General features: G+C 44.4%; 1 protein-coding gene and 1 long non-coding RNA gene across 7 annotated transcripts in view; one reads left to right on the top strand and one right to left on the bottom strand.

Annotated features, from left to right (window-relative positions):
• SATB2 (SATB homeobox 2) overlaps window positions 1-23,848 on the top strand; it is a 186,301-nt gene that overhangs the window by 121,782 nt on the left and 40,671 nt on the right. For all 5 annotated transcript variants that reach the window (XM_071747899.1, XM_071747900.1, XM_071747901.1 and 2 more), the window contains 2 exons: window positions 2,489-2,591; window positions 13,779-14,251. In XM_071747899.1, coding sequence (XP_071604000.1) covers window positions 2,489-2,591; window positions 13,779-14,251 — 576 coding nt within the window. The remainder of the gene's footprint in view (window positions 1-2,488; window positions 2,592-13,778; window positions 14,252-23,848) is intronic.
• On the bottom strand, window positions 17,096-22,429 carry LOC139797300 (uncharacterized). 2 transcript variants are annotated; one of them, XR_011726404.1, is made up of 3 exons: window positions 22,251-22,429; window positions 18,615-18,769; window positions 17,096-18,042 (listed from the first exon to the last, which is right to left on the bottom strand). It is a non-coding gene; the product is annotated as an uncharacterized lncRNA (long non-coding RNA). The 2 variants fall into 2 exon arrangements; XR_011726403.1 differs by lacking the exon at window positions 22,251-22,429 and adding an exon at window positions 19,122-19,285.

Genomic DNA, 23,848 nt, shown 5'->3' with positions numbered 1-23,848 from the left:
CTGCAGCTTGGCTACAGCTCCTTTTGAGCCCCAGTTAACCAAAGAGGGGGAAGGAGGGCAGGTGGGGGGAGCACGTGTGGTAGAAAGAAATCAAATTATTTGAGGATTTTCACCTTTGCTTGGAGACCTCTGTCTTTTCTGTACCTTGGGATTCTGATTTCTTGGGATGCGAGCACATTCCATATTTTTCTCCTTGAGCTTCCTGCCATGGATTTTCTGTGTGTGGCTATTTCTCAGCTCCTGGACTAAGTCATTTTCATTCCACATGGCTGTCATGGCTACACACATACCAAACCTGGTTGCTTGCTTCATATCTTCTATTCCTCCTTTAAGGATTGCCCCAGGAATAATATGGTTTTTTTTAGAAATTTGCAATTACTCAATTTTCTTTTTTTCTTTTTTTTCTTTTGCCACTCTTTTCTGAATGGTTATTTCCTTTTTGCAAACTTATCAAGATTCCTAACACAAATACCCCTGGGATTCCTCTCCATTTAATAGTGAGGATATGTAGTCTGAAAGTTGTTAAGGTTCCTTCCCCTGTTCTACTGTTCAGCAGCTGAAGAGAATCTGTCCTGGGATTTTTCACCAGTGGCTGCTTTACTATTTGATGTTATTATTTATTTGAAGCTTTGCTTTCTCAAATAAAGGTTAGTGAGCTGATGTATTTGGGATATACAAGAGCTCTATGATTTCAGTGGTGTCCATTTATTGTAGAGCTAGAGGATTTGGGAAGGGGGAAGGAGAAAACACCCTATTATTGCATAGGCAGAACTAAACAATTTCCCCACTGGAAATTTCACTAAAATGACTCTAAGAAAAAGCAAGTTTTCTCATCTCAATTTTGTTCAAAATCCTTCCTTAGCAGAGGCCATCTCCCCACCAGGCTTCCAGTGTGCTGGTGCTTGTTAAAATGCTGTGGAGCCAGGCAGGATTTATGGGGAGGGAATTGCTGCTGACTGCCACAATGCTAGGTTTATGTCTCAAAATATTGATTTTAATTAGAAAATTGAATCTCAGTTTTAGAAATGGAAGCTGCCACTTCAACAGGCTCTTATTTCATAGCTGTTAGAGCACTGCAGTGCACTGTAGCAGTGGAAAAGTTGAAGTGAAAAGGCAGAAGAGCTTCTTTACTGAAAGTGCAATTACCTCTTGAAGGCTGGAACTCATCTCCACCACTCAGTTATCTGAAGTCTTTCAGTTCTGCTCACGTTTCTAAGTCCTCAAAACTCCAGAGCTGAGGAACAGCTGTGGTGCTACAGAGATTGGGTAGAAAGCTGGATAAATCTGAAGAGGGAGAGCTGGTTTTGTTTCTAAAGCATTGCTAAAATTGAGTAAGCCCCTGTCTAAGCCTTGTAGCTTTCCAGAGATGTCTGAGATGCCATTTTGCACAAGATCTCTCCCAGGAGCTGGTGGGCCAGAGCTTGAACCTTCAGTAACAGCTTGTTGGAGCTGTGAGCTCCCCTTTGCTCCCTCATCTGAGTGCAGAAAGGTCACACCATGTGCTGGGGCTTGTTCTCAGCACTGGTGCAAGTGAGGAAGGAAGGCAGAGGCAAAGTGTGAGTTCTGGAGAAGGTGCTTCCTCCATAGGATGGAGGAAGGGAAAAAATAGAAAGGAAGAATTACCAGTAACCAAGGTGTTTGCCACCCCATGGGCAGAAGCCCCCCAGATCAGAAGGGTCATTTGTTATGGGAATCAGGTGCTGCACAGCTTCTCTGCTCCTCTCTGCTTCAGTTTGCTCATCCTACCAAGCTGCAGGGAGTAGAGAGGAGTGGTGGTGAAGCAAGCAAGTGATATTTCAGTTTTATTGAGCTTCTTGGAGGTTTGTGGCTGTTGTGTATTGTAGCAGGCATAGTTCCCTCCACTCTGAACGAGGCTTTTAATTTCTCTTTGGGGTGATTTTTCACACCAGGGCCAGTCACACGTTTCTATAAATTATATTAATCTAACTTATTTGCCTAACTGTTGTTCTGCAGCAAGTAGCACGGATGTTCTCCTGTTCTTGGCTGTGTGGTCTTGCTGCATTTGGAAGCAGAACAGAGACATCTGAAAAGCCTGATTTGGCTTATGCATGCTGGAGCATCTAATCTTACCTTTAGGATCTGGTTCCTAAACCCCACCTGTTCTCACCAGGGTGCATGTGTTCCCCAGCATGGCACTGCCCCTTGCTATGCAGCTGCAGGTCAGCTACCACAGTGTCACCAGGAGAAACTGGAGTAGAACTGTCCACACACCCCCAGGTCTCAGTCTGGGATTGTACTGAATCTTTTTTTGCAGTGTTATAGAAAAATAAGAATTCTTTTTTAATTATGGCTGGGAGTACAGAATGGAGAAGAAAACCAATTTGGTGTATTCATCAGGGACTTCTGGTTTTAAAGTTGCAAATGGATGATCATTGTCCACTCAGAGTCATTCACCTTCCCTAGAAAAGATTTCTAATTGTGTAAGGTATTTTAAACCACTTAATGTCTTTTTTTCCTGTACTTTCAGAGTATGATTTCATCCATTGTAAATAGCACATACTATGCCAATGTGTCAGCAACCAAGTGCCAGGAGTTTGGGAGATGGTACAAGAAGTACAAGAAGATTAAAGGTAAATTGATTTTTTTGTGACTTTCCAAGTTCTTGAACTTCTGCTGACAGTTTTAGATTTGCTTTAAGTAAAGTGATAATAAGCTACAATAATATTAGTGAATTTGTCTACAAAGAGGACTCAGTCACAGCACATTTGAAATTAAATCTGATATTTTACAAACAAGGCTGGTGTGAAAACACAGGTCACTTAAGACTTGCTTGAAATATCCCATTTAGCTGTGCTGAGAGATCAACTGTGTTTTAAATTATGCTAAAACACTTTGAAAAAAAATAAGCTCTGGATTTAAAAGTTAAATTGCTATGTAAATTACCTTAGTTGCATTTTATTCATGAAAGCTTCAAACCTGTCTTTCTGAGTTCCATGTGCACGTGCTGTCTGTTGTCAATACTCAGTGTACAGGCACTCCTGCCATGGTTTCTGGTTCCTTAGTGCCTGATTGTTAGGAGATGTTGCTAAATAACCAGGTGATGCACCTGCTGAGGTTAAGATGAAAACAGCCAATTGTTTGTATTTCTTCTTCAATGAAATTGTGTTAGATGGTTAGCAGTGAGGCAATAAAATTATTAGTCATAAATCCATCCCACTCTCAGATCACTGGTACCTGTACATGGAGTGATGTGACAAGTGTCCATCCTGTGCAGATTTCCAGGCATCCTTTCCTTTGGAGTGGGACTTGGGTGTTCACTGGAGCATTTGTTTTGGTAGGGGTTTTTTTTGCTGTAAAACATGCAGGTGCTTTGAGCAGGATTTTAGGGATAGCCAAAAGCTTTTCCACAGTGCCAACTGGCTCCTCCTCCCTCCACGTATGTCCTTCAGCCTCAGAGACCAGCTTTACCCTGGGAGAGGGTTTTTCCAGAGTTTTTCTCCCTGTTACACCACTGAGAAGATTCACTGGCTGAGTGAAGACATGGGCTGTTTTTCTGCAGCCCTGTCCTCAGAAGCCACTGTCTCTGTAGGCTCATGAAGATCAGCAGCTTTCAGAAAGAGCCTGGCATCTTTTTCTCTTAAAAGGCTGGCACAGATGAGCTAAGAAAGCTGCTGCTTTAGCTTCCATAATAATACCAGAAAGAATCTGCTCCTTGAGTTAGGAACACATGAAACAAAATTGCACCAAATATCAGAAGAGGTTTGGAGGCATCTGGTTTCCCTCTGCACATCTGGCCTGTGTGGAACCCACCTGTACAATGCTCAGGCCTGGGGTGAGCAGTCATCAGGTTTTCACTAGGGGAAAAAATAAAGAAGGTTTGATGGTAAAGTTATTGGTACCTAGCAGGAAGGTGGTTCAGGCAGAAGTGGGTTTACAGTGCAGATGGGGAAATGGAGGTGTTGGCTTTCATCTGAAAAAATGATTAGTCTTGAAGTGAAAATGTTGATTGGGTATTTTAATGGGTGGTTCCTCTCGTGCCAAACAAACTGAAGAGTTCCTTCTCTCTTCGAGTTGCCATTGTGTGATTCAGAAGTGGTGGTTTGATTTTTTTCTTTTTTTTTTTTCTCTAAATGGTGTCTCCTAATAAAAGAATTTTATCCAAAGTGCTTTAACATATCCACTTGGTTAAAAACCAATCAAAGGAATCCAACAGCTTCAAGGTCACCACCATTTGCTTTTACTTGCTGTTGTAGGAGAACAGAGATGAGCTTTCACCCCCCTTCTTTTCCCAAAGTGGGCAAGGGTGCCAGCTTCAGGGGCTCTGGATGCCCTTAACTGTAGTGTTCTTAACTGTAGAGATGCCACTACAGCTTTTGAGACTTTCTAGCACACTGCTGTCTTCCACTTTCTTCCATTCTTAAAGCATTCAATTCTTCATGGTCTTACTTTTTTTTTCCCTTTTTGAGTGCACAATTAAATTGTTAAGTGCCAGAAAAGCAGAATGAGACTTCAATCAAGAGGTCAAGGACCCAAACCTGGAGAGTTTGCCAGATAACTGTATCTGTGCTATTCAGAGAGACACAGCCAGTCGTTGCTGTTTGGAAGTGTGTGTGTGTGTGTGTGTGTTAGCAGGAGGAGAAAAAGGAAGGTTAAGGTATGTGTGAAGTAAACACAAGCTGCTATAAAGCAGTTCAAGTAGTGTTGATTCATCAACCATACGAGTGGGAGAGAAAACAAAGAGTCTATGGCAGGTACAGTGGTGCACAGAGAATAAACAGCCACACAACTTCAGGGCAGGAATCCCAGCCCTCTGGGAACACGAAGACTTCTGCACTTCTTTGGGTGGTTTCAATTCTTGGTTTCTTTTCTGGAGCCAGTTATTCCTACAGGACATCTCAGTTAGTGTGTAAAATCAGGGACTTGAGTTACATGCTTCAGATGTGCTTCAGTCATCACATACTCCTTTAGCAAGAATTAAAAAAAAAACAACAAAAAAACCCCCCAAGTTTTCCATGGAGGTGGATGGATGATGCAGTGATTCATTTTTCTGGTTATAATCTGGGTACATTGGCTAAATCTATAATTTAGGGACCCTGGGCCCAGCACCCATGCCCATTTGTGAGTCTAGAGCTGGTTATTAGAAAGTAAAAGCCAAAAACCAATTCACATGAGCTGTGGTAAGGCAAAAATGGAAGGGGCTTCAAAATAACTTTATTGACATTGCAAACTAAATGCAGCCTACAGTGTTAAATGTGTTTCCTATTATCTGCTAATGTCTGTTTTAATAAAACAGTGGGAACTAAATGGTTGCTTCTTAATCAAAACCATGATTTCCTAAACATAAGCTATATGATTCTGTTACAAATTGCCACATATAGATCTCCTAGGTCAAACTTTTTTTCCTTTCTCATAGAAATAAATAAACAGTAAAATAATTATGCACTCTGGAAGATCAAAGTAATTACAGCTGAAGCCAGGCAAAAAAGGAAGAAGTTCTCTGGGAAAAAAAAATACAACAAAACAAAAGCATCAAGTTGCTGAGTGTATGGTTAATGTAAAAATAAATACAAGAAAATGAACAATCAATAGCTCGGTATCATTAGCAACAGATGTCAAAGCTGTACACAAATGGAATTGTATCAAATCAAGTAAACATTCTCCCTGTGGATTCTGTTGAACTCACCCAAAAGACAGCTCAAGTATTCATGCTTGTCATTTCAGAAAGGTTTTCAGCTCAGTCCAGCTCAGCACAGGAACCTTACATTGGTCTGGAGGTGATGTTAGACTAAAATTCTGCCACCTGTTTCTCACAGGCTGTCCCCTCTTTCCAGTCTTCTTGGGATAAATGTATATATTTGAAGGAGAGCTTGTATTAACAGAGGTCTAATGGAAAATGTACATTAGTTGGGCAACAAATAGCTCACAGTTCTCCTGTGAACTGTCTCTTCTTCTCCTGGCCATCTATAATCAGGGGGGTAATTACCCATCTACTCTGTGTTGTCATTTTATTCAGAATATGCACCATGAATGAATATCAGTAACTACTAATTTATTAATATTTTAAATGTAATATTACTCTGTGAAACAATTTTTTAAAACATTTTTTATTTACTTTTTAAGTTTTCCCCTTTTTGAGGGATGTGACATTTCAGGACAGAGCTGTGCATACATGATGGGCCTTAAGTGTGTTTAAACCTTCTGGAATGAAGAATCAGTTTCTCCTTTTTAACAGAGGTTGCACATTAATTGATGACAACTGTACAGCAATGGCTTAGCCCAGTGGTTCTCAAACTGTCCTTCCCCTGCCCAGTCCCATGGGGTTATTCCTCTCAATCTGAGAATTGCTCATCTGGGAATTGCTCATCTCTGGATGCTGAACTTGCTGAAGCTGGGAGAAGGTGCTCAACGTGGCTGAAATTCAGGATTTGAATATTTGTTGAAAAGGCCTGTGTTGCTTCTTAATATGATTAACAAATAGATACACAAATAAAAATAGCTTTTAAGTAACTGTATGCAGATATATATATACATACACATTACTATCTCCATCTAAACTCTCTCTCCAAGTATATGGAGAGATGTATTTCATGTCTGTCAAGGGATGAAATTTAGACCAATTACCTACTGCTTGCCCAATGTTTTGGGCTCCTAGCATTTAGAATATTTTTTAGCTATATTTTACTCTCAAGTGTCATGCTTGCTATTTTTTTCAGGAGGACTATCACTGTATCAAAGCTTTTTCACAACTGAAACTCTTAACTGGTGTGATTTTTATTTTTTTTTCTTTTTGCCTGATGGCACAACTTAGCTCAGTGGGAGGAAGTTAGGAAGGCAGAGGGGAGAAGTAAATACATTGTGAACTTAAAAAGGAAAAGATGTATTTTCTTGGTGTATTAAGAACATTTCATCTTAGCTCTTGCCATCAGTGGCTGTCAAAATAAAGCTATACAAAAGAAAGCAATTTCTTTTTTTTTTTTTTCTTATAATGTGTTCTAGAGGCTGCTGTAGGTCGAGAGAAGTTAGAACCAGGGCTGAGGAGAGATCCCAGCTTGCAGGAACCTGGGACTGCAGCACTGTGCCTGTGGGACTCAGGGGGAGACTGTTCTGCTGGGCTTTCAGCAATGCTTTTGAGCTGTTCCTTTGGAAACCTCGTGGACAGCTACACCAGATCTTTCCCAAACAGTGGTTTTGACTTTGTAAAATACCCTCTCTATTGATATATACATGTGTGTGTCTCTCTGTAAACAGGGGGCTGTATATGTATGGATGTGTATATGTGCATATATAGGTCTTGACCTTTTGTCTTTTCAACTACCAGATCGAGGCAGAAATGTTAAGTTTTTTAGGAGATAATTTCATGTCTTGTTTGTTATGGTAGTTGTGGCTCTGGCACTAAATCAGTTAGGGTCATTCAGGTCAGCTCTGTGGCTCTTGACATTACTGTAATTTTTCCTTTACTTACTTTTGCACTCCTGACCATGTGTTTACTTCCCTAAAAATAGGACTTTCCTCACTTTCTTAAGGAAGAAGGAAAGAAAATAACATCATTGGCAAGCAAGATTTCAGCATGTAAATGACATACATGACCTGAAGGTCACCAGGGACTCAGAAGCATCCTCTTAGCATGAGGAGAGAGCTCCTTGGCTTTGCAGTGGCTGGGAGGAAGAAGTGGCATCTCTCTTGAAATAGAAGTTTAAGTTGTCAAGATTCATCAGGAGTTACAGACCCCTTAACTGCTGTTTTCTACACCCACATTATCATTTTGTATCTCAGTGCTGTCCCTGATGTGAAGTGCCAGGCTGGGGAGTTTGGGCATGTGTATTGTTAGGAAACAATTCACCCACTGCTGTGGCCCTCTTGGCTCTTCCTCTCTGCGAGCAGAATTAAAGCAGACTTTTCCAGGAGGGAGGTTTGTATGGAGAAAAAGTGGATGTCTGAATTGCAGCTCTGCAGATTGTCTTTGGGCTGCTTTGGAGGGGTGGCTCTGAGCAGCAGCTGTCCTGTGGCAGAAGGGGCCATGCTGCCATCTCAGCCTGTGGCTGTACTGCAAAGCCTGGAAACAATTCCTGGAAACCCTCGAGCCACTTCTGCCTTCTCCCTGCCTTGCAGGGACTTTGTACCTTTTTTAATTGAGAGATCCTGACCAAAGCTGTTCAAATAACCTTACTCAGCTTGATGGTTTGAGAACATCAGGAGTTCCAAGTAGAGTGCTTTTCTCAGTGAGGCCCAGTTGTGCAGTGAGGCTGGGACTTTGCTGAATTATTAGTCATTTTCTAGTCAGGAAGCACTTTTTGTTTCTAGTCTACAGAATCTCAAAATGAATTTTCTACCATATTAGAAGTATTTGTGCGTGCTGCCTAACAACGTGTTAGCTCAGAAGGAAAGGGACTTTTAGGTCAGCATTAGTGGAGATGAGATTGGAAAGGGAGGAAAACCTGAAGGTTAGATATAGGCACAAACTTTTGTGGTGTGAAAGCTGCAATGTGGCTGGCTGTGGCTATGTGGATTTCATGAAACACATTGTTCTGACAGCAGAGCTGAATTCTGCTCACTGGAAGTATCTGAGGAGTTCATATGTCTGCCTTAATGATGTTTGTGTTCTGTCTCCTTCCTTTCACTGTCTCTGGTGTGATGAGTCAGGAGGAGATGCACATGTATCTCCTGGAAGGATTGCACAATGGACTGGGTATTCTGGGAGGTTTGCACCTCCCTCTCGAGGTGCCCACGGAAGGTTAGGACTTAAATAGCAGGACAGACTTCTGTCACAGTGGTTTGACAGGAAGGCAGCTATTTTTATATCAGATGAGACCACTGGTCCATCTAAACCAGTCTCTGTGTTCCTGTCAGACAGTTGTGAGTAATATTTGCCCTGCTTCTCCGTTTCCATTTCACCTGACCAGTGTTCCTGTGTTGCACCACGGGCTCACTGATGCACCTTCAACGTCGTTCTCTTCCCTGGCAGGTGAATTTGGCATGTCCTGTCTGCAGAGGGTGTGAAGGTGCTGTGAAAAACTGACTTCATACTTCTGTGTGCCCTCTTGAACCTGTACAATAGCCCAAAAATACTCTTCAGATCATGGCTTAAATTCTTCTCTTCTGACCAGCATCTTCAGAAGCAATGCAGTCCATCAGGAGAATATGACTTTTAGTATGTTTAAGCACAACAGGGATGTTAGCAGCTCTGTGTCCCGAGGGATGCCTTGGATCTAATCTCTAGATCTAATCCAAGGGAGGGAGAAGGTCAGCTGTGGTGAGAGTCAGCAGTGTCAGGAGCCTCTGCTCAGTTCACCTGAAACAGAAGCTGGTCAAAGGCCAGAACTTTTAATGATAGTTCTACTAAATACAAAAATAGTGCCTTGTGCTTTGGTGGGAACTGAAGGGTTTGCAGCAGAAGGAAGAACAGACAATGGCCTTTTCCTGTCTGGTTTCCATTAGGCTTGGATAAAGGCCTTTGCTACCCACCGCCAGCAGCCAAACCAGTTCTGGATGTGCTCTAAAGCTATTTTGAGGTTCTTTGCTCTCCTGCAGGAGCAGAGGAAGGGAAAGGTTTTAAAAGTTGTAACTTTTGATCGAGTCTGCCCTGCGTTGGATCTGCTTTTTATCCATCCCTGAGTGCAGGAACAGAGGCCCAGGCAGAGGTCAGGCAGGGATTGGAGTCAGTGAAGGCTTTGGGGAAAGGTGGAGGTTAGATGTTGAAAAAAATGAGACTCCTCAGGCCAGCCCTTTGCACTGAAGTGGCTAAATGGTCTGTGATTAAAAGAAGTAAGTCCCTTCCCTAACTCCAGATGAAAAGATACAGTAGTACCACTTTAGAAGCACTCCTCATGCTCTGGAGTGGTTCTGCTCTTCACAAAGTGGCAATCCATCCCGTTGTAGCTGAAGCAGAGGGCAGCCCCCAGGTGCTGTGTCTGTGAGGCAGAGGCTGGTACTCATCCCCAGGCACAGCTCCAAAGTTCAAGTCCTGCTCCAGTGAGCAGGATGGTGCTAAGCCAGGAGAAACTGTGGGAACCTTTCCATCTCCAGCTGAGCTCGGGGCACCCTACGGCTCACAGAGCTCTCCCTGCCTGGCCATGAGCACCGCTGGTGACGTCCTTCCTGATCACCAGGTTTTAAATAATAAATGAGACAAAGAAGCAAACTCTGAAGCACTGGAGAAGAGCCCTGGGTGGTGACATCCTGCCACAATTGAAGCGTGGCAATTCTGCTGGCTAGTAACTTATTACAAAACGTTTCTTTACCAACCCCTTCCTACTCTGGGGCAAAGTGCCCGTGCGCCCGCGGGACCGAAGACTCACTGGGGCATGGGTGCTGTGGCTCCTCTGTGTGCTCTGGGAGACTTGGTGGGCTCTTGCTCTCCCTGCCCCGTCCGTTATTGTGCACAGGAATTTGGTTTCCAGTTCTGTCAGTCAGCTCAGTACTGCTCACAAGCCCTAAATGCCCCACGGGCTGTTTGTCAGAATGTTCCTATTAACAACTCAGTAAAAAAAGGGTGAGGGGAAGGGAAGGTGGAGAAAGAAATCTTATTTTAAATCTTTTCGAGCTGGTTTTCTTTCGAATGGAAAGTTGCATGTGGACCACCCCAAGCTATTGTGCTGGGGACTTGCTTCAGCTGTGCTGGGCTGCAGAAGGCAGATCTGGGTAGAGGTTAAGAGCATGGCAGAGGGGAAGGGGGCACTGGATTGCTTTTGGGCTGCATCCGGCAAGTTTCTAACTCAGTGTGGAGCTGCAGTGCATTGGCACACGTGGTAGTCATTATGAGGAGAGAAAGGAACACTGAAATACAACCGTTTGCTGCCCTCATTCTGGGGACTCTCTTGGTTTCTGACTGCCTTGTAGAGGTAGTGGCATGTTGTCTGGGGGACAGGGAAAGGAGGCTGGAGTGCTCTGAGAGCTGCTTGCTGAGCTGGGCTTGGTGTCCCAACACCTTGAGGCTGCCTACCTGCTCTGTTGCTTCAGCAGGGTGGCTGCCTCTGAAAGGTGGCAGGATTTTTGTCCTTGGTTTAAAAGAGCTCTTCAAGCAGAGCTGCAGGGAGAAAAGGGAAACACTGCCATGTCTTTTGCAGTGGTCACAACACAGATGGAGGTGGGAAACAGTCTCCTGGACCAGCTTTTGTTTAACTAGCACAGGCACTGCAAGGCAAGGAAATTTTTCAGCCAAGTGCTTGAACACAGCACATGTCCATGGAGCCCTTCCCTTCCTACACTAAGGTCCTGCTGCTGTCCTCACTGCTTTGTGTTCCAGTGTATTCAGATCCCAGCCAGTTCCTACAGGCCTGCAAGAGCTGTGAATGCCTCCCCAGTTTGAGTGGAGCAACAGCAAAAAGGGAAGGAGGAGGGAAAGACTGTGATGTGGCAGGAACTGAAACGTGGAGGATGCAAAACCCTCTCTCAAGAAGACCTGCTGCAGAATATTGATGTCACAGCATCTCTGTGCCTCCTTTTTGTCTCAGAGCAGTGCAGAGAAGCTGGCCCATCTCCCAGGGCAGTGCCAGGCTCCATCTCAGGCTTGTCTCAGGCTTGCTCCAGTCCAGCCCCACAGAACCCTACCAGTCCATAGTTACCAAAGAACAACAGGGAACCTGATACAGGGCAACGTGTTAGAGAAGGAGAGAGTCTTGAGGGGTTGAGTAATGCACATTTTTTCCATCCAGTGTAACTGTTAATGGTAACCTTTTATTATTGAAGTGGTTGGAGTGAGTAGAAGCTGGTTTGTATATGCAGGGCTGTATGGCCTAATGGGATCTGAAAGGAAACATCAGAAGGGAAAAAAGCACCTATGGATGCACCTCAGGTGATGTCTCTGTGTAATTGTAATTCCAAGTAGCACTGCAGAGATTAACAGCCTGACAGCCTTTTAATCTTAAACTTTATTTTTATAGGGGTTTATAGCTTGGCACTGAAGTCAGGAGTGGGTGGAAACTTGGGAAATGTGGTTCAGCCCAGAAAATGAATGTTATTTATATTTATTTCTCACCAAGTTTTCAAAAACACTTGGTTACTGTTTTTGTATTCTAACAAGTAGTAATTTGTTGGTTTCAGTGACTTGTTCTCTGTGTATTTCTTAAACTACAAAATAGTTCAGAACTTCCTTCAACTCTTCTGAAAGTCCTAGTGGAAGGACTCTAGATTTCCTGGGGTCTAAATGAAGGCTGAGTGCATTTGGTAGCTGAAATAGACAGCACAAATAAACCCTTCATTAGAAAATCAGTTGGGTTGAAACACTGGCTTTTGAATAAAAATGTAATTTTCTTAGAAATGCTAAATTTTTATTTTTAAGATGTGTTTCTTAAGCAATTATTTTACTGAAGCTTAAAGATTTTTGTGTATTTTTTCCTTAAAGAATGGGAAGACTGAGTCAGAACTTTTTACAGGAAAATCTTGGGTACAAATTCACATAGTTGTAAAACTCAGTACTTGTGATGTTCCAGAATGACAGCTCTAAAGATAGGAACTGTGTGTGTTTGTGTGTGTTCAGGCCATGGCTCCTGCCCCAGTGAGAATTCAAGGCTCTCTGGCTGAGCTCAGCTCTGGAGGGTGAAAAGAGCTGTCTTGCTATTGAGAAGGAAACAGGGAAAGTCATCAGGAAGCTGTCATCCTGAGTGTCAGCTGTGTAAAGCTTCAAAGCTTCAGATAAAAGTTTTTAAAAAGGAGTTCAAAGCCTTGTACAGTTGTTCATCACTGCACGAGTGATAACAGTATTATGGCATTTATGAAATAAATCCTATCTTGTCACTTGCTGAGAGCAACCCAAGAAGGAGGTGGTGGTTTCCTACTTGTGTGATGTGTGTCTCTGAGCACTTGGATACCAGCTCAGTATATAAATGCCTGTCCAATTGCAGGTTGGAATCTGCAACCCACTGTAAACTGACTTATGATTCCTTTAAATTTTCTAAATAGATTTATGTGCTACTTTTTGAGGAAATTTAGGTTTCTAATATGTGCTTTTAGTTTTGCTCTTATACACAAAAATGTTGCTGGCAGAGGAGTTTCTAAAGGGACAGCACGTATGGGTATATGGAATGACTGCACATGCATTTAGGGTACAGTGTTGAATTTTTGCAGCACAGTGTCCCTCAGGCATCACAGGAGTTTGTTGTGCTAAACAAAAGGGTTTTTTAAGAGAGTGAAGTCACTTTTTTTGAAGTGGGCATTCGAGCAGAGCTGCTTCAAGGTTTCTGGACAGAGTCCCAGCAGTGAGGCTTTGTGTATTTCCTCATGTGTGACCTGCCTGGTTCTGTAGCTTGCTTTCCCACAAGCAGGGTGAGTGGACAGTGCCAGATAAGACACCAGGTAACTTCATCCACTCTCAACACAAGGCAGAGTTTGTGTCAGGGAAGATAAGATCTGCAGAGTTTGTCATGAGAAGCTGTTCCATAGCTGCCCAGGGAGCAGCTTGGTTTCCATTGGGCTTGTGTGAGTGGATGCTCATTTTGGTTTCTTGCCTTCACCTGGACACCGGTGGTTCTGAAACATCAACTCCTTTTAAAAGTTATTCAGTGTGCTGTGATGGGTTCAGAAGTCAGGGACAGCATGGGTAGGAATGTCCAAGCTTGTTTCTCTAGGAAACAAAGTTGGAGAGGATATCTGCTACCAGTTTGATAAGGAGGCTTTCTGAGCCTGGGAAATCCAATAGAATTTTAATTGTTGTTGTTGTTGCTTTTACTTTGTGCTGCTTTTGCATGTGTTCTTGTGAAGCTTTTATGCAAGTCCAGACTTGGAAGCTGCTGTGCACAGCCACCTGCAGTAACCCTGCTCTAGCAGTCCTCTCCTAAGTGCCTACTTGAAATGACAGCAAAATAATTTTTCTCTTTTAACAGTGGAACGAGTGGAAAGAGAAAACCTTTCAGACTATTGTGTTCTTGGTCAACGTCCCATGCATTTACCAAATATCAACCAGCTGGCAACCTTGGGAAAAACTAATGACCAGTCTCCTCATGGCCAAATCCACCACAGTACTCCGATCAGGAACCAAGTGCCAACCATGCAGACCATGATCAACCCCGGGCTCCTGTCTCCTCAGCTGAGCCCACAGCTGGTGAGGCAGCAGATAGCAATGGCCCATCTGATAAACCAGCAGATTGCTGTCAGCAGGCTACTGGCTCACCAGCACCCACAGGCTATCAACCAGCAGTTCTTGAACCATCCACCCATCCCCAGAGCTGTCAAGCCAGAGCCATCCAATTCCTCGGTGGAAGTGTCTCCAGATATTTACCAGCAAGTCAGAGATGAGCTGAAGAGAGCCAGTGTGTCTCAAGCTGTGTTTGCAAGAGTAGCGTTCAACCGCACACAGGTACTGATTTCTCTTCTCTAACAAGAAGTGCTGAGGGGCAGAGCTGAGCTCTGGGGGGGCTGTGTGGTCCTGCTGGGTCATGGCAAGAGGTCTGCAATAGGAACGGGTCAGACCATCCTCTGTTTTTTTCCCCGGTCCCTCTGTGAGGATGGAACAGGACTGTGTCTTCCTGGAACAGCTGTTGGTTTGTCTCTGGTCCCTGTGCAGTTACCTGAGCTTGGTTTCTAGCAGCAGTAGATCTTGTTTGCTTTCACACACCTGACACAAGTCTTGTCCCTCACCTAGTGAAATGCAGCTGTTGAAATGAGTGCCTGGTAGTGTCAGTGCCTGGCACCTGGAGTACCCAGGTGCTCAGGAGGACAAGCCATGCCAGTGATCCTGCTGCCAGGTACCATTCCAGGCACTGGGAGTGGGATCTCTCACTTGGGGTACTCTGTAAGAAGGCTAAAGAAATGGAAAGTGGCTTCATATTTATTATTGGTACAAATTTCTGCTGTGCAGTCAGAGCTGGTCTTTGAGGTGAGCTTTACCTGTGAGAGGAGGCAAGGGCCACATGTGTGTGTCTCCTGGAGCTCTGTCCCTTGTCCCATACAGTGCCTTTGTCTGTTCTCCTGGGTTAATGATTTTCTTTGGCACTGCCATTTTGGAAATGCCATGTTATGAGGGAACTAATTAAAGTATGGAGCACATTTTTATTACTTCCCTTCTTCCATTAAATTCATAAGATGTCTGCACTCAGAAAAAAACATTCACTTTCAATCAACATGACTTTGAGTTCTGGGGTTAGCCTTGAGGATATCAAATGAAAACTACATAGGAACGTATGAGTATTTCCTCTTTAAAATGCTGCTTTTAATTTGGAAAAGCTTTTCAGCCCTCTGGGATCATAACCCATGTATATAAAGCCTGGTATAATCAAGGTAGATGGTATTGACAGAATGACATATTCTGCACTTGAGTGAGAGGTCAGCACTCAGGTTGCTGCTGGTGAGGGTTTTGCCAGTGTCCCTGAGCATGGAGCTCTGCTTTGGTTCCAGCCCCACCAGACAGCATTCCCTGGGTGAGCTGGGACAGCAGGTCTGGAACCAGCCAGACTGGGCTCACTCAGCAGGAGCAATGTCATGAAGCAGGCATGCCAAGGGAATGGCCTTTGAGAAGGTGCCAAGCACCTTTCCTGGGCAGGACTGCACCTCTGATACTCTGTCCCTGACCAGTTTGCATTTGGGGTCAGGATATAAAGCAGGGGCTGTGGTTCAGGGTACTGGTTTCACTGGTTTTGTCAATCCTGCTGTCCTTCTCCTGGCATTTATCTCAGGGTGCACTGACTTCTCTAGCTTTTCTTTAAAAAACAATCTTCCCCATGCTGATCACTTCATTACCAGATATCAGACACATAATTTTATATAAAAGGAAAGAAATTACCTACTTCTTAGCCCCCTTTTGTAAGGAATATGATGGCCCATTCAGTCCATGACACTTAACTCCAGAACAAGCAAGTCTTAAAACATCCATGAAAGGTTTGCATGAAAGGCTCCTGCATCCATGAAAGGCTCCTGCAGGGCCTTCACATAGAAGACCAGCAGACCTTACAGAAGCATCATATCCCTAGAAGCCACCACCATAGCAAAAGAGTGTGGGAACATATTTACACTTCCCTGTGCTCAGCTTTTAATTCCAGCTGAAATCAATCTCCTCTGGTGTCAGAGACTCAGTACCTGACATCAGGGCTATGAAGAGGGCAGTCAGCCTTGTGCTGTGCAGGAGGTGTGGGATGTTCCCACACATCCATGCTGGAGAAGCAAACTCTGTAAGAGGCATTTGGAGCAGAAGTTCAAGTCTGCTCTCACCACCTTGCATTCTCCCTTCTGCTTCCCAGGATGCTCTCTGTGGGAGATGGAGCCATGCAGGTTTCTCTCTGGAAGATGTTTGGGTTGTTGCATGGTGCAGGAAGTGCCAGCCTTAGAAACTGGAGGTCTGTTGTTTCTGGTGGTGGTACCAAGCAGTGATGCTGTGTGCCAGCAAGCTAATAATTGGATTAATCACTGCTTAATCTGGGCCACTGCTTAATCTTTCTTCCTGGTAGCTCTGTGGTGCACATTAGCCTATAATTAAGTATAGCTTCATGAAATATGTACTGTGAGGCTTGTTTAATAGATAAACTATTCTCTAATTTATTTTAAAGTCCAATGACCTACATACTCAATGCTGAAAAGCCCCTTCTTACTAACATTATTTCTCCCCTGAGACCTTCCATCTGAGCTAATCTGTTAAATGAAGTAGAGGAAGCTTTGATCCAAACTAGGCTAAACCCATGGAACAAATGTCTGACACGTGTCTGAGTGTGGCAAGTGTGGACATGAGAAAGGGCAGAAGAAGTATAGTTCTATGCTTTGTCAAACTCCCAAATCTTCCTCTTAGAGCTGGAAATACGTGGGGCTGTGTGACAAGCCCTGTGCCTTTCCTGGGACACAGGGCTCTCACCAAGAACCAGCCACCAGGCAGCTTCCTCCTTTCTGTGCAGGCAGGAAAGCTCCATGGGGTCTTTGGCTAGGAGCTGTGTTAGCCATGAAGAGGGTTTCTTTCAAGCAGAAAATTGCAAAGTAAACATCTTAAGCTTTATTTGAAACTGGGTATGAAATACCCCAAAAGTGTGTGTGACTGATTTTTAGTAAATGCCTTGGGCCAACCTCTGTGCCTTCTTTTTATTTTCTCTTCAGAGAGGCAATGCCACAATTTTAGTTCCCCCTGCTGTAAAACCTAAATGCTTATTCATTCAGCAAACAGGACAGGTAAAAGAGAGTTCTCAGACCCACAAAGACAATATAGTTATTGAAGGTAGTTTTAATGACACCATTTCCAAAGAGTAGGAAATTCCTGCACAACCTTATAAACATTAAAATGCTCGTGCACACTGTGATGTTTGTCTAAGCCTAAGGCTGTTGCCTACAACCTGCTCAGAGATTATAAAAAGGATGTGTGTTGGAAAAACACCCTCTTAGGCTTGATGTAGCCTTCCTTTCTCTGGTGCCTGCCAGCAGCACTGCAGGTTTTAACTCCAGGCATGGTCCCTTCTTGTGGGCTGTTCAAACCCCTCCAGAAGGGTGTGCAGCCCAAGGAGTGGAGCCAGGGCTGTTCTGCCCCATTCCAGGAGCCCTGTTGAGATGGGTGTGACACAGGCAGAGGTGACAACATGCAAGGGGGGGTTGTATCCCTGGCCCTATGTTTAGCACCATTTCCCTCCTTCCAAGAGAGCCAGGGAGCCCACTGGGTGCTACAGGGCAGGATGGATCAAGGGAGCTGAGGCAGTTTGCAGTAGTGCTTGGGCAGGAGGCTCAGTTTCTTGCTCATGTAACTGTGTATTTGGTGCTCAGATTCTTCATGGCCAGGGTGGTGGCTGTGCCTTCCTTTTGCAGCTCTGTAACCTCCAGTTTGGAAATCTTCAGGCTCCCTGCCTTGAGCGTGGTGTTTGCTGGAGTAATTTGTTTGTTGCCTTTCTTCAAACTGTTCAGTGATCGAATAGGTCACTAATGGAAAGCAAGGCATCCCTGCCTGGGGCTGGAAAAACTTCCTGCAAGAGGGTGAGTGGTTTAGAATGGAAGGCAGAGAGCTGTGTGACCTCCATCAAACACTTGAGAGTTACATGGTCATACCCAAGAGCTTGATTTTAAAATGGAGAGCATCTTCCTGAAGGGTTTTTACACACAGCCAGGCTGTAAGCTGGACTTGCTATTGGTAGAAGCTTTGCTTTCTGTAAGACTTCAGCACTTCTTGATTGTATAAATCCATTCAATCTTGAGAAAAACAAAACAAAAAAACACCACTAACAAAGAAACAAAGACAAAGGAAAAAGTCTGATTCATACCACAAATCCACAGGAGGAGTGAAACTGTACTGTCAGAGGCAGAGCACCTGGCACTTGGAATTGCCCTGTGTGCATTTGTAAAGCTCTGAAAAGGGCAGAGTGCAGGAAGCATGCACCTTCTTTCAATCAGAGTGACTTCCATCTGTGGGCCACCTAAACCAGGGGAGGTGACTAGCGGCCTCAGATGGCATGAGCACCTTCCAGGTGGGCCAGCAGAGCTACTGGGAGATGGGAGGCAGGACAAGGGGGCTGCTGGCCAAAGCTGCTACCAAGAGGTGAATACACACATGGACTTTGGCCATCTTCAGGGCAGAGTCCTTGTGCTGTCTCCTTTTTGCAGGGTCTCCTGCTGCAGCATTGGAGTTGCAGCCAAAGATCTGTAAGAACCAAAACTTACTTACCATGGGCTGCAGTGTACTGAGAAACAGGCATGTGGGGATGGGCACAGAGCTGAGAGGTCACTTTGAAAGCAAATGTACAAAAATCCTCTCTCTAAATTACCTTCTCCTTTTCTGGGAAGTTTTCTAGCAGATCTGGAGGTGCTGAAGTGATTTGTGCTCTTCAAATTCCTAGCTGGAAAAGAAGTCATTTGAATCCTGCTTTGCAGAAGGAAAATGAGTGGGCTGGAGGAGTTGCAGTCAGGATGGTTGGTCAGCCTGTGTGGAAGAGTCCAGGCAGAGTGAATGAGTGTTTCTGGGTTTTATTTATTTATCTATTTATTTTTAATTTCTTTTTGCCAATGTTTTTACATAGTAGCCAAAACCAGTAAAATGTTTGGGTGAGTGGCCAGTGCTTGTTTCACTGAACAGCCTCAGAAACTGGAAATATCTGTGAACTCTGAGGCTTTTTGAATGGAACAGTTGTGGTGCCAGATGCAAAAGAGAGGTGGGTAAGGATACCAGGCACGTTCAGCCTGCTTGTGAGCCTCTTCCCAAAGAGCACTGCTCCCTGCCTCCAGCTTTAGCCTGGGAACAGCTGTGCCTTTCCAACCTGCAGCTGGGCTCCTACCCGGGGAGCTGGGGTGTGAAAGGATAGGATGGATCTCTTTGGATGGAACAGGTAACAGCACAAGGAGGAGGAAACTCCTTCAGCCTCAGATGCAGTGAAATGAATGATGAAATCAACTCCAATGATCCAGCTGGTTGGAGGGCTTGGGTCACATCCTGGCTGCAGGAGGGGGTTGAGGTGTAGGGAAGCACAGGATCAGTGCTGGATGGTGGCCCAGCTTCTGGTGTCACTGTGGGCTCCTGCAAGGAAGAAGGGGGACATAATGCTGCTGCAGCATGAGGGTCTAGAGGGGCTGGGGGCTCTGAGAGCAGTGGCATGGTTGGTGAGGAAGCTCCAAGGAAAGACTTGGGGGCAGGCAGGGAAGGAGGTGGGTGGCGATCCTGATTTATGACTAATTCTGCTTTCTTTGGCAAAATTCCCCCAAACTGAAGTGGCATCAGCAAAGGGTCCTCTAAGAGAGTTCAAGATTAGAAACATGGTTGGTGGCAGTAACTAACTCTTCCACCTCTACTTGCTCGTGAGCCAAACCCTGGTCAGAATTCCCTTTGCAAATCATTTTCCCTTTAACTGGAGTGAGAGGAAGACAAGCAGCTTTAATTCCCTGCCTGGCATCTAGTGAGACAGTCATGCTGCATTCATTGCTAGGGTGTCTGCCTCATTGTGCACAGACTTTCAATTAGCAAGGGTTCTGGTTTTGGTTTGGGGGGGGATTTTTTGTTGTTTTTTTTCCCCATAGAAAACTCTCTCTCATTGCATGAAACCCTTTCATGCTGCCCTGCTTGTTTTATTCTTGTGTGTAATGTGGCACAAGCAGCATTCTGTTGTACTCACAGGAAAGAGGGCAGTCTGTAAGGGAAGTGCTTAATTTAATAAATTGCAGATTTTTGGTACATGGGATATTTGTTCCAACAGTGGGTTTTGCACTGCCCAAAATTTCAGTTTCAATTAACTTAATTGTATTCAATAGGCTGAATGAAAAGATCTTAAGTAGCATGTGAGTCAGGCTTTCAGAATGTGTGCTGGGAGGAGGCTGCTGCCTGCTCAGCTGATGCACAGGAGCCCTGAGCCTTGGAAGCAAAGGCACAGAGTGTGCAGGAGCTGTGCATCTTGCTGATTTTCCAGAGTATTTTGGTGTAAAGGCTTGACACACACGTTACCTAAATGGTGGCACTTTGGGGCTGCAGGTGGCCGGGCTTTTCTCTGCCTCCTTTTCCCCCACACAGCTCCACGTGCACACCCTGCCTTCCCTCATAAAAAAAGATGCCGTAATAAAAAAGAGGCTTTATTAAACTAATGCAATAAAGGCATTTTCTGTGAGGATTTAAGCACTTCATTTTTAATAATAAAAATCAAATTGTCATTGTTGAACCCTGTATAAGTTTTATTCAAATCAGCCTCTAAATGCTTTGTGCCTGAGCAGCTCTCTCCTGAGATGTGTGTGTTTTAGCGTTGGTTAAATGAGTTTAAGAGCCAGGCTCATCCTCTGGCTGCAGGCAGTGAATCTAAAGATGGGGAGATTTCTTCTAAATGAGGGGCTGAGGTGCTGCATTTGGCTGCACTGAAGGTGCTGGGAGGCAGCTGGTTCCCCACTCAGAGTCCTGTGAGTTCTGAAGCTCCTGGGAGCTGACTCTTTGGCCCCTCAAGACAGAAGGGGTGGTCAGGGAAAAGGGTGCAAACACAGTTTTGGCCAATGGAAACTGTGAGAGGCTGGATACAAGGGTGCTTGGTTTGGCTAACCACTCAAAAATTTCCACAGATTATCTGAAGCAATTTTTTGCTCAGCAAAATTGGACTGGACACGTTGCCAGGATAAGCATTTCTAAGAGACTTCCAGCACTCCTGCTTCATGTCCTAGCTGGAATTAGGAAGAGATGCAAGGGAAGGGAAACAAAGCAAGGAGTGTTTGAAAATGAGCTTGAGTTGGAAGAAGCCTACAAGCACGTCATATAGAGGTTCTTGTTGAGTGCTGCACACTTAAGAGGCAAAGAGAAGTATGTTTGGAATTGTCAAATGTATCTTTCTCAGCCCAGAAGATGATACTGAGGGTGAGACCTGGAGTAAATGCAGGGAAGCAAAGAGATGTCAGGGTAAAACCTGCCTTGATGTGAGAGAAAGACAGCAGGTGGAGGTGCTTTATTTCCTTGGAGGGTTCTGAGAAGTTGGTGCTTGTGCTGCAGAGCTCCCTGGGCTTTCAGCTGCAAGGAGCAGGTAATTTTAAATGCAAACAGGGATTTTAGGCTGGCAAATCGAGGTGGCTGTTGGATGCTGAAGCTTTGGTGGCAGTGTTGCTAAGTAGGAATGAGCACCTAACCCTGGTTCCCTGAGTGCTGCTTTCCGTGCTGGAAAGAGACCTGGGATGCTGAGAGGAGAGGAGAGGTTTCCATCATTGAGCTTTAAGATTCAGCTGTTGAATTTGGAGAACTTTTCTATGTTTTTAGCCCTGCTTAAAGTCACATCTGTACCTGATGGGAAGCAGGATAGCTTTTCTGCTGAGACTCTCAGTTACAGGTACTGGGCTTAAAGTCCTTGGAGCTTTAAGTACTACAGGAGCAATATTTTTCTAGTATTCCAGCATTTTCTCTGTTGCTTTTGGCAATAGCTGGAGTTTGGAGAGGCACAAATAAACCGAAAAGTATGAAAAAACTGTTTATGCTTTTTTAGGCCTTCATTTATATAATCTCCTTATACAGAACATAGAACCTGAGGTTTAGCATATTAGTTGGGTTTATTTAAGTTTTTGCCTTGGCCAGGGTTTTAATTGTCCAAAGCCTGTTTTGAACCTTTTTAACCTTACTGCCTGCTCTGGTAGAGACATTCCTTAGGTCTGGAGGAGAGAGATGCTCAGCTCTCATCCAGGTCACCAGACCTGACACGTGTGAGGTCCTGGCCAGTGCCTGTCAGCCTCCTGCTGCTTCATGGCCCTCATCTTCCTCTGTCCCCAGGACATCCCTGCCTGGGTTACACTCCAGCATGACCTCCACCCCCACATCCAGCTTGCTTTTGGAAAGCTCTGGTTGCAAAACTGCCCTGCATTTGGGCAGAGTCTGCTGTCCCACTGAGATCTCATTTACACCCTCTCCAGGCTGCAGCCAAAGCACTTTGGGAAGAAGACAGAAAAGCTTCCCTCACCTTCTGTGGGCTTTGGGCAAGCCTCTGTGTTGGCCTGGAAGGCTGGTCAGTTGGTCTTTTGGATGCAGGAGTCAGTTTGGATAACATTTGCTCTACATTTGTACCGTGTTGTCTTTCAGAAGTTCCTTGAAACAATTTTCGTGCCCAGGAGGTTTGGGTTGTTTATCCTGGAAGTCCTGTAGTTAGTAAAATTTAAAAGAAATAAGTTCAACAAGTGGGGTTCACAGAATGAGTGCAAAGCAAACCCCCACGACGGTGACTTTGGCTTGAAGGACCCCATTTCAGCTGGACTGAAAAAACACTGTCAAAATGACTCCTACCTTAACCAGATCTGTCAACTTTTTTATTTTGATTGGGCGTGTGCTCCTTCCTCTACTGTTGGTATTAATTTTTTTTAAGTCAGATATGGATCAAGTGTAAAATTTTTAAAATGGTGCAAGTTTCAGGGGTAAAGCAACCTGTGCCTGCACTGAGTCCCTGTCTTGGGGTGAGCACACCCCTCATTTCTGAGCACAGCCTCTGTCGACATGAAACTTCTCTTCAGCAGCTGGTTTAAAAATGATGCACAGGAATGAGAAAGATACTATCAAGCTCCATGTCCTAAAATGTATCCTGAGAGCTGTTTGGTGCAGAACTTGGCTATTTACAGAATACTTGGCTATTTGGTACAGATTTTGGCTACTTAAAATCAGCTGGAGGCTTCCTGGTCACTGAAGATCTCTTAGGTTTGCAGAGCGGGTTACTCTGCAAACTGCCAATTTTTAATTTATTTTCTTTTAATATGTGAGATGTAAGTAAGTCAGAATGAGCTAATTTAGCCAATGGAATTTTATAGCAAATGTACAAATGCTGTGGGTTTCCCAGCCTCACCCCCTCCAGCAGAAACATAATTTGCAGAAATGAAAACAGTCCCTGGCTGGCTTCAGGGTTTTCTCAAAAATAGAAACAGTGGGGTTCGTCTGGCTGGGCCGGTTTCCTCACCACACACCTGGTGTATATCACTTTAAAAAATACATTATGCCTGATTAAATTACAATTAAATGAAGTCATGATCATTTGTTTTTCTGGAAGGAAGATGTTTTGCATATTGAGAGGCTAATTTCTTGCAGGTGACAAAAGGGCTGACGATATTATTTAATATTGCTTTATTTTTTATAATGTTTCTCCCTGGTTAGTTTGTGTATACTTCAGTAGCTCGGAATTATATCACTGTAAAGGTTATTGCTTCCCAGATCCTTTATTGTATTGTCCTACCCTATCACTCAGCTATCTGCCCACCGTTTTTTGCCTGCAGTGTTTATCTCCAGTTGCAGGAGGACGTGAGGTTTCTCCCTCTGTGTCAGTTTTTGTGTTACCTTGGACCTGATAAATCAGTGTCCAAGCACAGGAGTTGATACCTGGGGCAGTGAGGTCCCTCTGGGTGCTATGGCCAAGCCACTTGGACCTCTAAGCCTCTGATTTACAGAGGGAGTCAATGACTGCACTGGAAAGTAATTGCTGGCATGCTTTCCCAGATGTTTCTGCTCTCCATTTTTGAAATTGAACCATAAATTTAGCCAGGCTAAGATGGGGAGAAAAAGCTGTCTCAGAGGCAGCTC

The sequence above is a fragment of the Heliangelus exortis genome, chromosome 6 (assembly GCF_036169615.1).
Source record: "Heliangelus exortis chromosome 6, bHelExo1.hap1, whole genome shotgun sequence".
Taxonomy (NCBI): domain Eukaryota; kingdom Metazoa; phylum Chordata; class Aves; order Apodiformes; family Trochilidae; genus Heliangelus; species Heliangelus exortis.
This window is presented reverse-complemented; position numbering and strand designations above follow the sequence as displayed.